The sequence below is a fragment of the Haliotis cracherodii genome, unplaced genomic scaffold, assembly GCF_022045235.1.
Source record: "Haliotis cracherodii isolate W230 unplaced genomic scaffold, xgHalCrac1.p SCAF_3, whole genome shotgun sequence".
NCBI lineage: Eukaryota > Metazoa > Mollusca > Gastropoda > Lepetellida > Haliotidae > Haliotis > Haliotis cracherodii.
The window spans coordinates 10,571,763-10,585,399 of record NW_027266286.1 but is presented as its reverse complement, the minus strand read 5'-3'; the positions used below and the strand labels follow the sequence as shown (position 1 = coordinate 10,585,399).

The 13,637-nt window shown below is 38.0% G+C and overlaps 1 protein-coding gene across 13 annotated transcripts in view; it reads right to left on the bottom strand.

The window, feature by feature from the left end:
• LOC139473941 (neuron navigator 2-like) overlaps positions 1 to 13,637 on the bottom strand; it is a 733,750-nt gene that overhangs the window by 190,913 nt on the left and 529,200 nt on the right. For all 13 annotated transcript variants that reach the window (XM_071256769.1, XM_071256765.1, XM_071256766.1 and 10 more), the window contains exon 5: positions 8,334 to 8,559. In XM_071256769.1, the coding sequence (XP_071112870.1) occupies positions 8,334 to 8,559 (226 nt within the window). The remainder of the gene's footprint in view (positions 1 to 8,333; positions 8,560 to 13,637) is intronic.

Genomic DNA, 13,637 nt, shown 5'->3' with positions numbered 1-13,637 from the left:
TCATTAAGAATCATCATCATTATCATCATCATTAAGAATAATCATCATCAAGAATTTCTGACAATAAGTGAGTTTGACAAAATATAAGTGCGATCATAATTTGGCATGACCGCAAGCTCTTCGCTGATAATTTCTGACACCAATTAAGATGACAGTATATTATAAGGTTGACACTATGACAAGAAGACATGATACACATATGATGATCTCACAACACCTGGGCTCACTTGCACAAAGCGATCTTAGCGCTAAGATGATCCATGTAATATTTATGGTAAGATTAATACACATGAAGCAAACAGAACCAGTCTCAGACAGTGAGACTCTAGCCACAAGTCTCTAGCCACAAGTTCTAGGCCAAGTCTCTAGCCACAAGTCTCTAGGCCAAGTCTCTAGCCACAAGTCTCTAGCCACAAGTCTCTAGCCACAAGACTCTTGCCACAAGTCTCTAGCCACAAGACTCTAGCCACAAGTCTCTAGCCACAAGACTCTAGCCACAAGTCTCTAGCCACAAGACTCTAGCCACAAGTCTCTAGCCACAAGTCTCTAGTCCAAGTCTTGTAAAATATCTTTCGGTCTGGTAACCTTTGCTAATATAAGTCTATATACATCAACACTAATGATGTCAATTGATTAGTTCGGGGTAGTAGATTCAAAAGTTTTGAGCACAGACTGCTAGGGCTGGGACAGGTAAGGACCCAGGTACCCCGAGGACTTCCAGACCCATGGTTAGTCACATGACATAACAGTCAAACTCCATGGTTACACTAAAAGTCGCTTATTTTCACATTTCTTTCTGATGATGCACACAAACCTTCTGATTTTTATATATGTTTGAGTAAAGATAAAACTTTAGTGTATGCATGCTCAGATTAGTAATAGTTTTTGCAAGGACTGTCGTATAACAGTTCCAAATCGGACGACTCTTGAGACCTACATCGGGAGTTGGGTACCCTGGGATAGGTTTGTTTGTTTGTTTGGTGTTTACTGCCACAACCAGCACTATTCCAGCTGTATGACGGTGGTCTGCAAATAATCGGATCTGGACTAGATAATCCAGTGATTGACATCATGAGCATCGATCCAAGCAATTGGGATACGATGACATGCATCAACCAAGTCAGAGAGCCTGACCACCTGACCCGGTTAGTCGCCTCTTACGAAAAGCATATTTGCCTTTTACGGCAAGCATGGGTTGCTGAGGACCTGTTCTTCCCCAGATCTTAAATTTGGACTTGTCCCAGCCCTACAGACTGCACACATTGTGCTCTTCCTACCTTTCAAAATCATAAGAAAACAAAGTATTTGATAAAAAAAGGTGTTGATTGATTCGATTTCAATACATTGAATGACAAGAACACATAAAAGTTGAACTCACCTCTCTTAAGCAAAGTAAAGATTGTTCTTATGAAAATAACTGCAAGAGAACTCCAAGCCTAACTTCCATGCTTGCAATGTGTGTTTAGGGAATCCACTTATGAGTATTTTGTTCCCATAATTGAGTCAAGGTGGAAGCCCCTTCCAATCAACAAGGGGGATATTTAACTGTCCTGACATATCTCATTTGTAGATTCTTGAGAATGAACAACGCCTTTATACAGTGAATGTTATCCTCACATCACCTGCAAATGTTCAAATTCTCATTACACAGTGATCACAGGAAGACCAAGAACTCCAGATCGTATGAGTCAGATCAGAAAATGAATTCCACCTGTCCCTTTCAGAGTATTATAAAAACTGTGAAATTAGTCCATGAGGAAATGCAACACAAAGAATCTGTCACAATAAACAGACTTGTCAATTTCACTCCTGATGAAATGAATTACTCCATGACAGCGTCAATATACCCAGTTACAGGCAGTATTCCATCGTGTTCCATTGTTTACTGCAGTCCCCTTGAAATGCAATTATGCATATGTTGCTGCAAGTTTATGCACAAAATCCAAATATATGATCCAAGGTGAATAAATGAAATCCAGGTTCATTCATGCACTGCTTGTTTGAAATTCCTATCTCTCAACTAACACCAGTAACACAAAATAGTCAAAGTTGATCCTGATAATCTCAAATCCCAAAAAACAGACATCAAACTTTGTCGATAACATCCAAAATGCACAAACAGGTTCCTTGAAACTGTCACAAATTTTCGGTACACTGCACTGAATTCTTAAAACAAATCCATTCACAATAATTCTTTCCACACCAGCTTCTTCAAAACCATCTTCCTCTGCAAACATCCATCCTAAGTCTGACGGTGATTCATGTCAAACACTCCTCACCTGGCGATGTTGATGATGTTGCGACCTGCTGCTACTGCTGCTGATGTAGCGAACAGCTTGAAGTTGATGAAGTTGGCCTCGGTATCAATTAACAAATTTAAACACCGACCTACTCAACAGCTACTGGTTGGTCATCATCGACTGATTCTATTAAAAATCCTGGAAGAATTGCCAGCATTTACACTTATTTAGCAACATGGGGGCATCTTGAGAGACAAATCAACCAAATTTCATCAACAGAGACCGAAGAAGCTTCGATGTCAAATTTACACATCAGTTTTTGCTCAAAATAATTTCCACTCCCACGAGGGCTTGCCTGCCTCAATTAGATCAGCCTTGGAAACTTTGTGGTCCATTTGTGTGGCAAGTCAGGTCCAGCGGAGGTTTATTGCACCACGTGGAAAAATTCCTCGTAAACTCATCATAAACAGTAACATATTCCATGTGAGAAATCAGCGCCAATCTGAAACATACACAGCTGAGGCTTCTGCTTGTGTGTTGACAGCTCATCAGCTGATCTCGTCAGTGACAGGGATGATTTAACAAATACTCTTTGATTCCCCCAATGCCTAAAGCAGCAGGATAACTGTAAATCCAAGATCAATTCACAGTAAATACTCTCTGAAGCCTGGACACTGTTTTGACATTGTCCATTTCATGAAATTAACAATCTTCAATTCAAGTGTCTGTTGAACTGATCCTGTTCATTTCACGTCACACAATCATCAACTGTGACATGTGCCAAATTTACACTCTATTGCAAGATGTAAATAAATATCAACAATCAACACTGTGCCACTTGTATCAACATGTCCAGTTGCAATTTACAATGATCCCGTTTAACACAGTAAAGGGGGTCTGAAATGTCCATTTTGTGTAATTGATATCCCTTCCAACCAGGTCCAGTGAAATTCCAGCTTGAAATGTACCATGAAACCTCAGTGCAGTTGCTATCTGCAACCCTTGTAAATTTGCAATCCACAGATGTGAAAAGATCACTTTGAATCCATCAATGTCACTTTCCCAAAGCTGTCATCACAATGATGGTCATCATACAAATTTGGTGTTTATAATTGAAGTTTCAATCCTATTTCCAAATGCAGTGCACCTTTAAAACTTGACAATGTCCATATCCATCAATCATGTCAACAGTACAAATTGACGCCAATCAATTTCACTCAAATTGAAATTTACGTATGTAAATTTCAAATTTTGAAAACAATGCCACTGTGCTAAAAATACTGCTCGAGTCAGTTGAGCAGAATCCAGGAAGAAAGGGTAGTTGTCATGTTATAACCAAATCTTAAACGGATTAACGGAGTAACGCCATGACAACAGATGATCAAGAGTAGAGTCTAGGCTTGTGCCAGTCGTCGATGCCTTTGCATCATGATTGGAAATCACAATCAATTTTCCGCGGAAGAGCCATCTTACTGAATGTGGGAGGCCAAACATAATAATTGAGAAGTATGAATCATCCAACAATGTTTCTTCTAAACCAGTCCACGCACAATCATCACATTGGCTCCGACCTTAACCCAACAAACAAAGGTCAAGGTCGTTAGTTGCTATACCAACAGATCCCAAATATTCACTGATTAGTTAAAAGACCTGCCTTCCACAGCAGTGTCCAATCAACATTTATTTTATTTCGTCTAATTTTGACCTACTTCATTGCAGCACAGAGTGGTGTTTTGTCGTCTGCTCTAGCATCTTTTGTATTGATTTTTGGCAGTTCAGTTAGGCTCTGGCAGGATTCTCAGTAGAACCAGCACAGCTCCGACCAGTATCGAGGCGGTAATTATACGCAATATTGCACATGCAGACAACGCTAAAAGTGCCCTCTAGTGGTAGTTGTAGTTATTTAAGGAATCGTGACATCTTCCCATCAATTTAGTTCAACTCAGTGTACTGTTAAAGTGATTCTCACTGTGGACAAGGACACATAAAATGGCTGTACAAAAAAATCGACAAGCATATTCACACATATTGAAAAGGATAATAGTGTCATTGCTTCATGGTGAAAAGCATAAGTTGAGGGGAACATCAAAATTGCAATGCAGCATTATTACACATGTTTTTGTTTTAATTTGTAATTTTTATGAATTAGTGAGTGAGTGAGTGAGTATGATTTTATGCTGCTTTTAGCGATATTCCAGCAATATCACGGCGGGGACACCAGAAATGGGCTTCACACAATGTACCCATGTTGGGAATCGAACCCGTGTCTTCGGCATGACGACCGAAAGCTTAAACCACAAGGCTACTCGACCGCCCTTTTATGAATTAAAATTTGAAAATATTTATAAAGCATCTGTGAGTGAGTGAGTGAGTGAGTGAGAGGGTGAACCTTTTTAAAACAACAGTGAGCAATATTCCAGCTCTATCAATCATGTCTAAAAATAAGTGAGTCTAGGCTGGCAAGCCAGTGGTTGATAGCATGAGCATCAATCCCAACTTCACGTCAGAGTGGCTACGAAACTCCCCCACAAATTCCTCTGAATTCATCCTGCTCTCACATAGTTCCAATCTTTCTATGGAGAGGGTGTTCTGAGTTGGACAAGTAAGTGAGTATGGTTTTATGCCGCTTTTAGCAATATTCCAGCAATATCACGGAGGGGGACACCAGAAATGGGCTTCACACATTGTACCGATGTCGGGAATCAAACCGGATCTTACGCGTCACGAGCGAACGCTTTAACCACTATACTACGCAAGTGCCCCCTGAGTAGGACAACTTGTACACAATCCATTTCACAACTATGAATAAAATACCTTAACCTACATTAATAACAAACACACTTATAACAAACAAACTGATGGATATAAAATACGGTCCTAGCCATTTGCTGTATTTATGCTATAAGCTTGTAACAAACTACAGTTATGACGAACGAAAATTAGTGGTCCCTTTGAGTTCATTGTAACCATAGTTAACTGTAGGTTCATAACGAATCATCTTCTTTTCTGTCACAGCATCAGTCAAACTGTATTTCACAAACATCTTAAACCGTTTTGAATCAACATGCAATAAAAGATAAAAACATCATCCTATTCAAATACCTATAAAAATCTAATATTGAATTTGTCTGTTAGAAAATCTATCAACAACAAAAACCACACATGCTTATCTGAAAATGATACATAACTGCATGAACATTGCAAATATTCCTGGAGATATGGAAAGTCACGTACACTTGAAATCAATACCCCTTTGAAATCAATCATCTGACATTTGGCCCTCAAAGAATTTGAAAAACGTTTAAAAAAAGTTTACAAGACCACCCAGCGTTGAACACTGTTACAGAAATTATCTTCACCCTCGTGTAACCCACAAGCTGAAGTTCAGCAAGAACTTTTCTAAAGAATTTGATGCTCTATTAATCTACCTGCTTGAAATTGACAAGCGAGAGATGATGTCTGTTTCGCAACAGATTAACCTAAAACAGCTGTTGGATGAACTCAAAGGAAATCATAATTAATCTAAATTTACCCAGAGTACTCAGGGCACTGCAGGGGGCATATTTGATAACGTCAGATGATTAATAAAATAAGCTTACTCAGTCTGACAGCTGGTGTTGCTTATTTCAAAACGTTGTCAATTTCACAAGGGGAAGCTTCCAAATCTGTTTACTTGAAAATCTGATTATCTCCAACAAAGAACTAAAATTTGGTACAAAAAGAGCGCTTACTAAGAACTCTTGTTGGTTTAATATGATTGTGTTTAATTAAATAACGCAAAAATATGTTCAAGCATGGCAATTGATAATTTTTAGTTATTAGCTTTATAAATACTTAGATCAAGATTAAAATTGAAAAGAATGACAGATAATATTGAAAGATGATAATTGATGATGATGGTGATGATGATGATGATGATGATGGTGATGATGATGATGATGATGGTGGTGGTGGTGGTGATGATGATGATGATGATGATGATGATGATGATGATGATGATGATGGTGGTGGTGGTGGTGGTGGTGGTGGTAGTGATGATGATGATGATGATGATGATGATGGTGGTGGTGGTGGTGATGATGATGACAACGATGATGATGATGATGATGATGATGATGATGATTACAAACCAGTTGTCATGATGATTCTGTCTTTCGTTATCTTATTAAATCATTGTACCATGCAGCAAATAAGTTGTCTGGTGAACAGTTTTTCAGCATCTCGCTCATAAAAATAGTCTGTGACGCATAACTCAACTGATTATACATTAATACCATCAAAGGTCAGCCAAACTTGTCATGTCAGGCATAACTTCTTCCACATTTAGGAAATCTACATCGGTGGATGTTTAACAACCACAATAAACATCCGTAGTTTGTCGCCTTCCGCCATCGTAACCATACTTCATCTATGAGGCACTTTCAGGGATCATCGCTTTTTCCTAATGAAATCACAAATCTTTGCTAGGCATAAAGAAAGCCGCCATGCCTCTCTTTACAATATCACTGCACAACATTTTTTATATTTGATTCATGAGGACTTTATGCAGCAGGTTGAAGATGAATAGGCTATGTTCACTAATCTGTCTGTATATTTAACACCCACCATTATATATAACATGTAAAACTCAAATATATACTGGTAACCATGATACTTTAGAAAATATAGACTCATAAAGAAAATTCTCCCTTAAAATCATCCCTTTCCATCATACATGCACTGACAACAATTTCCAAACAAAATCACAAGAGATATTTTAAAAAGGCCTGTCAAGTAAAAATAGTTATCTCCCTTACCATCCTCACCACTTAAATAAGAAGCTTTTTCAATTTACACTTACAATCAATATACACGTATATAGCTGCCAGTCAAATAGGAAGGCTCCTTTTGATCTCTTATGAGTGAAATCAGCTTTGCTTGGAATAAATAGCTTGTTATATGATACTGTCAATCACCATGGCCCTTACCTCTCCGACTACAGAGGGGCTAAATGTGTTTCATTTCTGTCGCACATTTCTGCCAATCATGACCGTCTACATACCATGAGTGTGTGTCAATTTCAGTCCGAAATCAATACCTCGGGACAGGTATAAATGGTTACTAATAAAATTTCCATTCAAAAGTTTCTCCCTCAGTGAGTTAGCTGGGTTTAATGCCCTTTGAATAGTGTACCAGTTTTATCTTAACAAGTCAGCTTCTTGTGTGAGGAAAGCTGAGGTGAAGCTGGTCATAGAAATTTACCATTTTAGCTATTTGACCATCATTGAATAACAGATCATATATACCTGAAGTTTATGCTTTTCCATCTTGGCCAAATTCCTTGCTTTGATTTTGCCAATCCAAGCAGAAAATCTGATTTTTGTGCATCGGAAACAGATCAACAAAAAAGGGAGCACAATTTGTTCCCATGGGGATGTCTACTTGTTGCCTAAATGTCTTCTCCCCAAATTCACACACATGTTATCTATGAGGAAGTCCAGCATTTCCCACATTGTTTTCTCCGTGACCTTCAGATGATCGGCATTTGCTTTCATTTTTGAAGAGAGATATGTAAAATATATGGTCACCACGTTCAGTGACAAATGCCCTAAGGAGCTGGGAATGAAGTTTTTCCTCAACTTTGGAATGTGGGATTGTTGTGTACGAAGTCAAATTAAAGTCAAAGTCATATGTCCACGGTCACAAAGTGGTGTAACCTTTGTCAATGTCAAAAACTATACATAAAAGATAAAACATGTTTCATACAAGCATCCCCAAACCTACCTCCCCACACATACCTGCAGTAAGGGGGAGACCACTCATGTGTGACAGGGGCACTTTTTGGCCAACTTGGAAATTCAAATTTGACTGCAAACCTTTGAATACTGTACCATACCAACCTTGTCCTATTTCACTCCACAGCGAAAATATCTCCACAATTTTAAAGCCAGTCCATTCAAATTTGATACTAGCTTATGCAAATACCAGTTGATATAATGAGACAAAACACCCAATTTGCTAATTTTGACACACATTCCAACATGTCAATTTTGAACATTCTACAAAACAAAATGGCCACAGTCACATGTAACATTTCAGCCAATCAAATCTCACCTTGATAGCATCTCCCCTCCATTAACCTGAGGTGTTGTCCTCCCTCCGGAGTTTGGGGCTCCGTCAACGACGGCGATGCCCGGATGTGAGAGCTGCGGTGTGGATGGCGGATCCTTTGCCTGTTCTGGAGGCTTCGTCGTTTGTTGCTGTGTCTTCTGTTGCTGTTTGAACCTCGACAAGCTGAAGAACAAACCTAGAATTGCCTTGAGGTTGCCATCTTTGATATCTGGAATGAAAGGCAAAGATTTTAGTTATTTTCACATATGTCATTTTAGTCGCTGTCATATTTCGCACCCTGGGGATCTACTCTCACGAGGTGCACCTTACAACATGAAGGTGTGGAAATTGAAGCTTTATTAGAAAAGATCAAATGCAGCCAAATCCGCATCCATTGTAAATACACTTTGTGAGTCGTGCTTGATCTATGCTATCAATGTCATTTTCTGGTCTAAATGTGAAACCATTGCATCATATTGGTGCTACTTTGCCAAACATGTTGATGCCACATTAGGTACCACAAAGCCAGAACAAGTAACAAGTTCCATATTGGCTTCTGAGAACCATGTATATTGGTATCAGAATGTCAAATTTAAACAATATGTACGATAGTATTTGAGAACTGTATTGGTACCACAATGCCAAACAAGTAACAATTTTGGCAGTGATATCTCGGAACCATATTGGTACCGCCCACCCAAACAAGTAACAATTTAGGCAGTGATATCTCGGAACCATATTGGTACCACAAACCAAAACAAGTAACAATTTAGGCATTGATATCTGGGAACCATATTGGTACCACAGTGCTAAATGTGGAATATTTTACTCTTTGGTTTCTGAGAATGAAACAAGTATAGGTTATTTACGACCCAATTTCAACATGGGAGGCCTCAGGTGTTGTGGCGGAACAAACCATTCTAAGGAAACTGGTTTGGGTTGCCTATTAGTTTAGAAGAAATAATCAGTCAAGCAATCACCAGAGTACATGTATCAATAATCAATAACTAGATCGTACAAATCACTTGGAATAGTCCCATGTGAATTTCTTCGTATTCAGTGAGTTCAGTTCAACACTGCCTAATTTCAGTTACCAAAAGCTACTAAAATAACAAGATATTATATATGCTGTTCCTGATACAATTATAATTTTAATACAATTTCTTCCAATCATTGCATTAAAATGCTTTAGTTTTTTGGTGATGATCTTGGGTGTTTTTTAACCTAATCTGGGAGAAAATGGATACAGCTGAATGCTATTTTCGGCCTATTTTACAAAACAATTACACGCAATAATCCTAATCACTGCATACAAAACAATGCTTGGCGGGAAATACTCTATAAATTGAAAATCATAATGTCCCGTGATGTTTTATTGCATATTTCACATTTTTATTGAGCAAGTTTGTTGGCTCCTGTTCATTAACCTGAAGTGATGAGTGAGTGAGTGAGTGAGTGAGTGAGTGAGTGAGTGAGTGAGTGAGTGAGTGAGTGAGTGAGTGAGTGAGTGAGTGAGTATGGTTTTACATCGCTTTTAGCAATAATCATTAAATATCACGGCGGGGGACACCAGAAATTGGCTTCACACATTGTACCCATGTCGGGAATCGAACCCGGGTCTTAACCACGAGGCCCAACCACGCCCCAAGTGATACATTAATTTTCGACTGGACAATATATGGAACAGCAAGTTTTAACGAAACATTTATCAAAGAATGGGGTGTGTGCATGATACACAAGAAAATATATACCATAGTGTGTTTGTTTAATGTGGGAGTACTATTGCCGATGTGACATTAAATTTTAATTCACTCACTCACTAATGTGGGCGTATGTACAACCTTGTTGAAACCAGGGCTCCGTTCCACAACACATTCATAGCGCTAAGATGATCATAATTCCCTTACCTGTACATAGACTTACGACAGTCATAGTGCTAAGTAAGGATAAGATATATGGATAAACAACTTCTTTATTACAATTAGGAGCGACGTTTCAGTGTGGTTCTAACACTGTTATCAAGCTGGTGTTAGAACCTACACTGAAACGTCGCTCCTAATTGTAATAAAGAAGTTGTTTATCCATATATCTTATCCTTATATACCCAGTACTCCAACTTCTAAATGCCTCTCAAAGTAGTCCTAGTGCTGTTAGTTTGGTGGAACCGATCCTAGTGTGCCTACCATGACTGTGGAGTATATTTATTTTATGAAACAAAAACAATCTAGATATGTATACAAAAGCAAGTCTAGCCAGCTCTAGCTAGCTCTATTTGACCGAAATCAGCATCGAAAATTATTGGTTTAATTATGGAGTCGAGAAGGGTATTGTGTAATATAAGATTTCATAGGCTAAATGTTAGTCTAAGGTGAGGTGAAATGGGGTTTAACGTCGCGTCCAAGATTATTGCACTTAGATAGCAACGTGCATGTACGTGTATGTGTTTGTGTGGCTGCTTGTACTAGTCTGGACTGATGCCGATTTATAGTGCTAGCTCAATGAGATACCATGCTGCAGTTTAACATGAATATCCCACTAAGACACAGTATACTGACTCTGAGCCGACCAGTCCTTGTTTTAGCCCCTTAATGCTGAGCGCCAGACAGGGTTACAACAAGTACCATCTTTTAATGTCTTTTGGTATGACGTGGTCGGGGATCGAACCCCGGACCTTCCGCTCTCCAGGCAGACGCTCTACCATTAGACAACGGAGGTGGTCAAATGTTAGTCTAACCAGAGCCCTGAGCAAGGGTTTGTATGTTGGTCCAGTTCCCAGACAAAACCCAGGCTCCTTGACATAACTAACAAACTGTACAAAGTAGTGTTACAACTCACTCACTCACTCACTCACTCACTCACTCACTCATTTGCAAGTGCATATTCCTGTGTCATGATAATCTACGCGATAACATTCTCGATCTATATGAAACAAGAGTCTAGCCAAATTCATTATGTACAAACTTCCATATTTTGTTTGCAGGACAATTACGCATGAATTAATCATTCCCATGTGAAGTTAACAAAACTAACCGTTACAAAAGCAGTGAGACGTCAATCTGTGCCACTGGACACCTGAACGATATTGACATGTGATTGGAACAATTGCAAACAGTAACATGGTGCATTATGATACCAATGTTACATTATTACCACGGAAGCTTGTTAAACAAATCTAAAAAAACTTCCTGAGATTATCAACATAGTAATGGTCTTAATTGGATAAAATGTGGGAGGTCTGAATGTGGACATCAGTGATGAATTATTAAAAACTTCACAATTGAATACTGTCATGGTTTCATATTGCAATTATTTGCCAAAGCATTGTATTTTATGAAAACATAGCTAATTGGCGCCAGTGTTGAAATGACAAAGATGTTTTTGCCCAAATGCTATGCATTAAGTTAAGTCAGGGAATCAGGGAATCAGACATTTCTGTTAAACATCACTTATGAAGGCACACAAACATTTGAACAAAATATTTGACAAGTATCAAATGTTATCTATATTAATCGACGAGGACTCATAATTCTAGTAGAAATCAAACATATAGTATTGATTATAGAAAAGCGACAAACCATCTCCATTAACATAAGAAATCTCTAAAAGCTGAGTCCCATGTTTCTCTTCTGTTCAGAATAAAACTATTAGGATAACTGTGACCTCATCTTTCACTTGTCAATATGCTATTGTATGAATGACCTCAAAAACATCATCCCAAACCCCCATTTTAAAGTCAAATTCTAAATCTTACCTCACTAGAACAATCAGTGACTCATCAGTTTCAACGCAAGGACGCAAGTTTACACAAAATCCAAAATGGCAAGGACGACATACATTTCAGCAAAATGTCGTACATACACATACAGTGAATCTGGTCATTGGGCCAATCTCATTAAGGATGTCAAATGAGGACAGTAATATCTGGTGTATATTTCCCATCTGACTCCTACTTGATCAGATTCTATTTCACTCAATTTCATTTCCAGTGCTTTGAGCGATCACAAGGGTTTATTCCACAGCTTCTGCAGGACACAAAATCTCGTATAACAACTACATTATTGATTCATTAAGGGTCCCTTGTCTAGACACCATTCATCAAAATGACTTGAATTTGAAATTTTTATCCCCTTAAATTTTTAGAAGAAAAACTTTTAAATTACTCGTGGTTCCCTGCCTGGCATATGTGCTGTTATTAACATGCATTCTCAAACCTTCCTGACAATGGAACCATTAATTCAAAAGTTGATCAAATTTGATCATATTTATGGTTCAAGAGGGACCAAAATGCATCTGCTTTATTTTCTGTTGAAATCTCATTTGATGAAAATTCCCCCAAAGATATCACTTTGTCATAATTATTCCAGCTGTTCAAAAGCCAAAATATGCCAAATGTTCCCGTAGACTTTTAGTTTAGTCATGGCAAGCAAAAACATGGATTGTAAAACATATAGGATGATAGATACCTTCAGGTCAACTGAGAAGAAAAACACAGAAAAAAACACAGAGTGTATGTTTCAGTTAAAGCGTAAAATGTGATTCACTTTGACAATTCACAAAATGCCTATATACTTCAGTCATTTTGCAAATTGATTTGATAACATCATAATAGACAAATTATGCAAGAATTAGAAGCAAAAAAATAAAAATATACATTGACTTTCGTTTTCTTATAATCCTATCATTTTAATCACTGGGCGATGAAATTAAGCATAAAAATGTCGGTAATTCGATACCATTATAAATTAACAGAAAAATAAATGGAAAATGACTGAAATATTTAACTATTTTTGTAAAATGCCTAAGTGAAAATTTCACTCATTTTACGCAATGACTGTAACATATATAAAGTTGTCATGTATATTTCCTCCAGCTTGAAACAAGATCCTGTACATTTCACTGAAGATGACACTGCTACAGCCATGAGTATTGACACTGCTTCTATACGTAGTAACCTATTCTGAAACATCTCTTCCACTCGAGTTACTAAGTGGTGTCGACTCAAAATCTTGTAAATAACACACAATTTTGAACCCACTGAGCCACTCTAAATACTTATATACCATAGAATCTTGTAAATGTTCCTGAGGTGAGGTGTCAGTTGTCACTGCGGAAAGCTTATCACTTGCAAATCACACAAATCCTTGACACTGGGATCAAATATGAGGAAGAAATATTTCCAATTAATATGCTTTCAGATTCTGACAAATCGAGTATGTTGCACTAACCCTGATATCAAGAAAGGATTCTACTTAAGGCACTCATTGACTTTTAGATTCATACAAACACTTAATTCAGTGCTGATTTCTT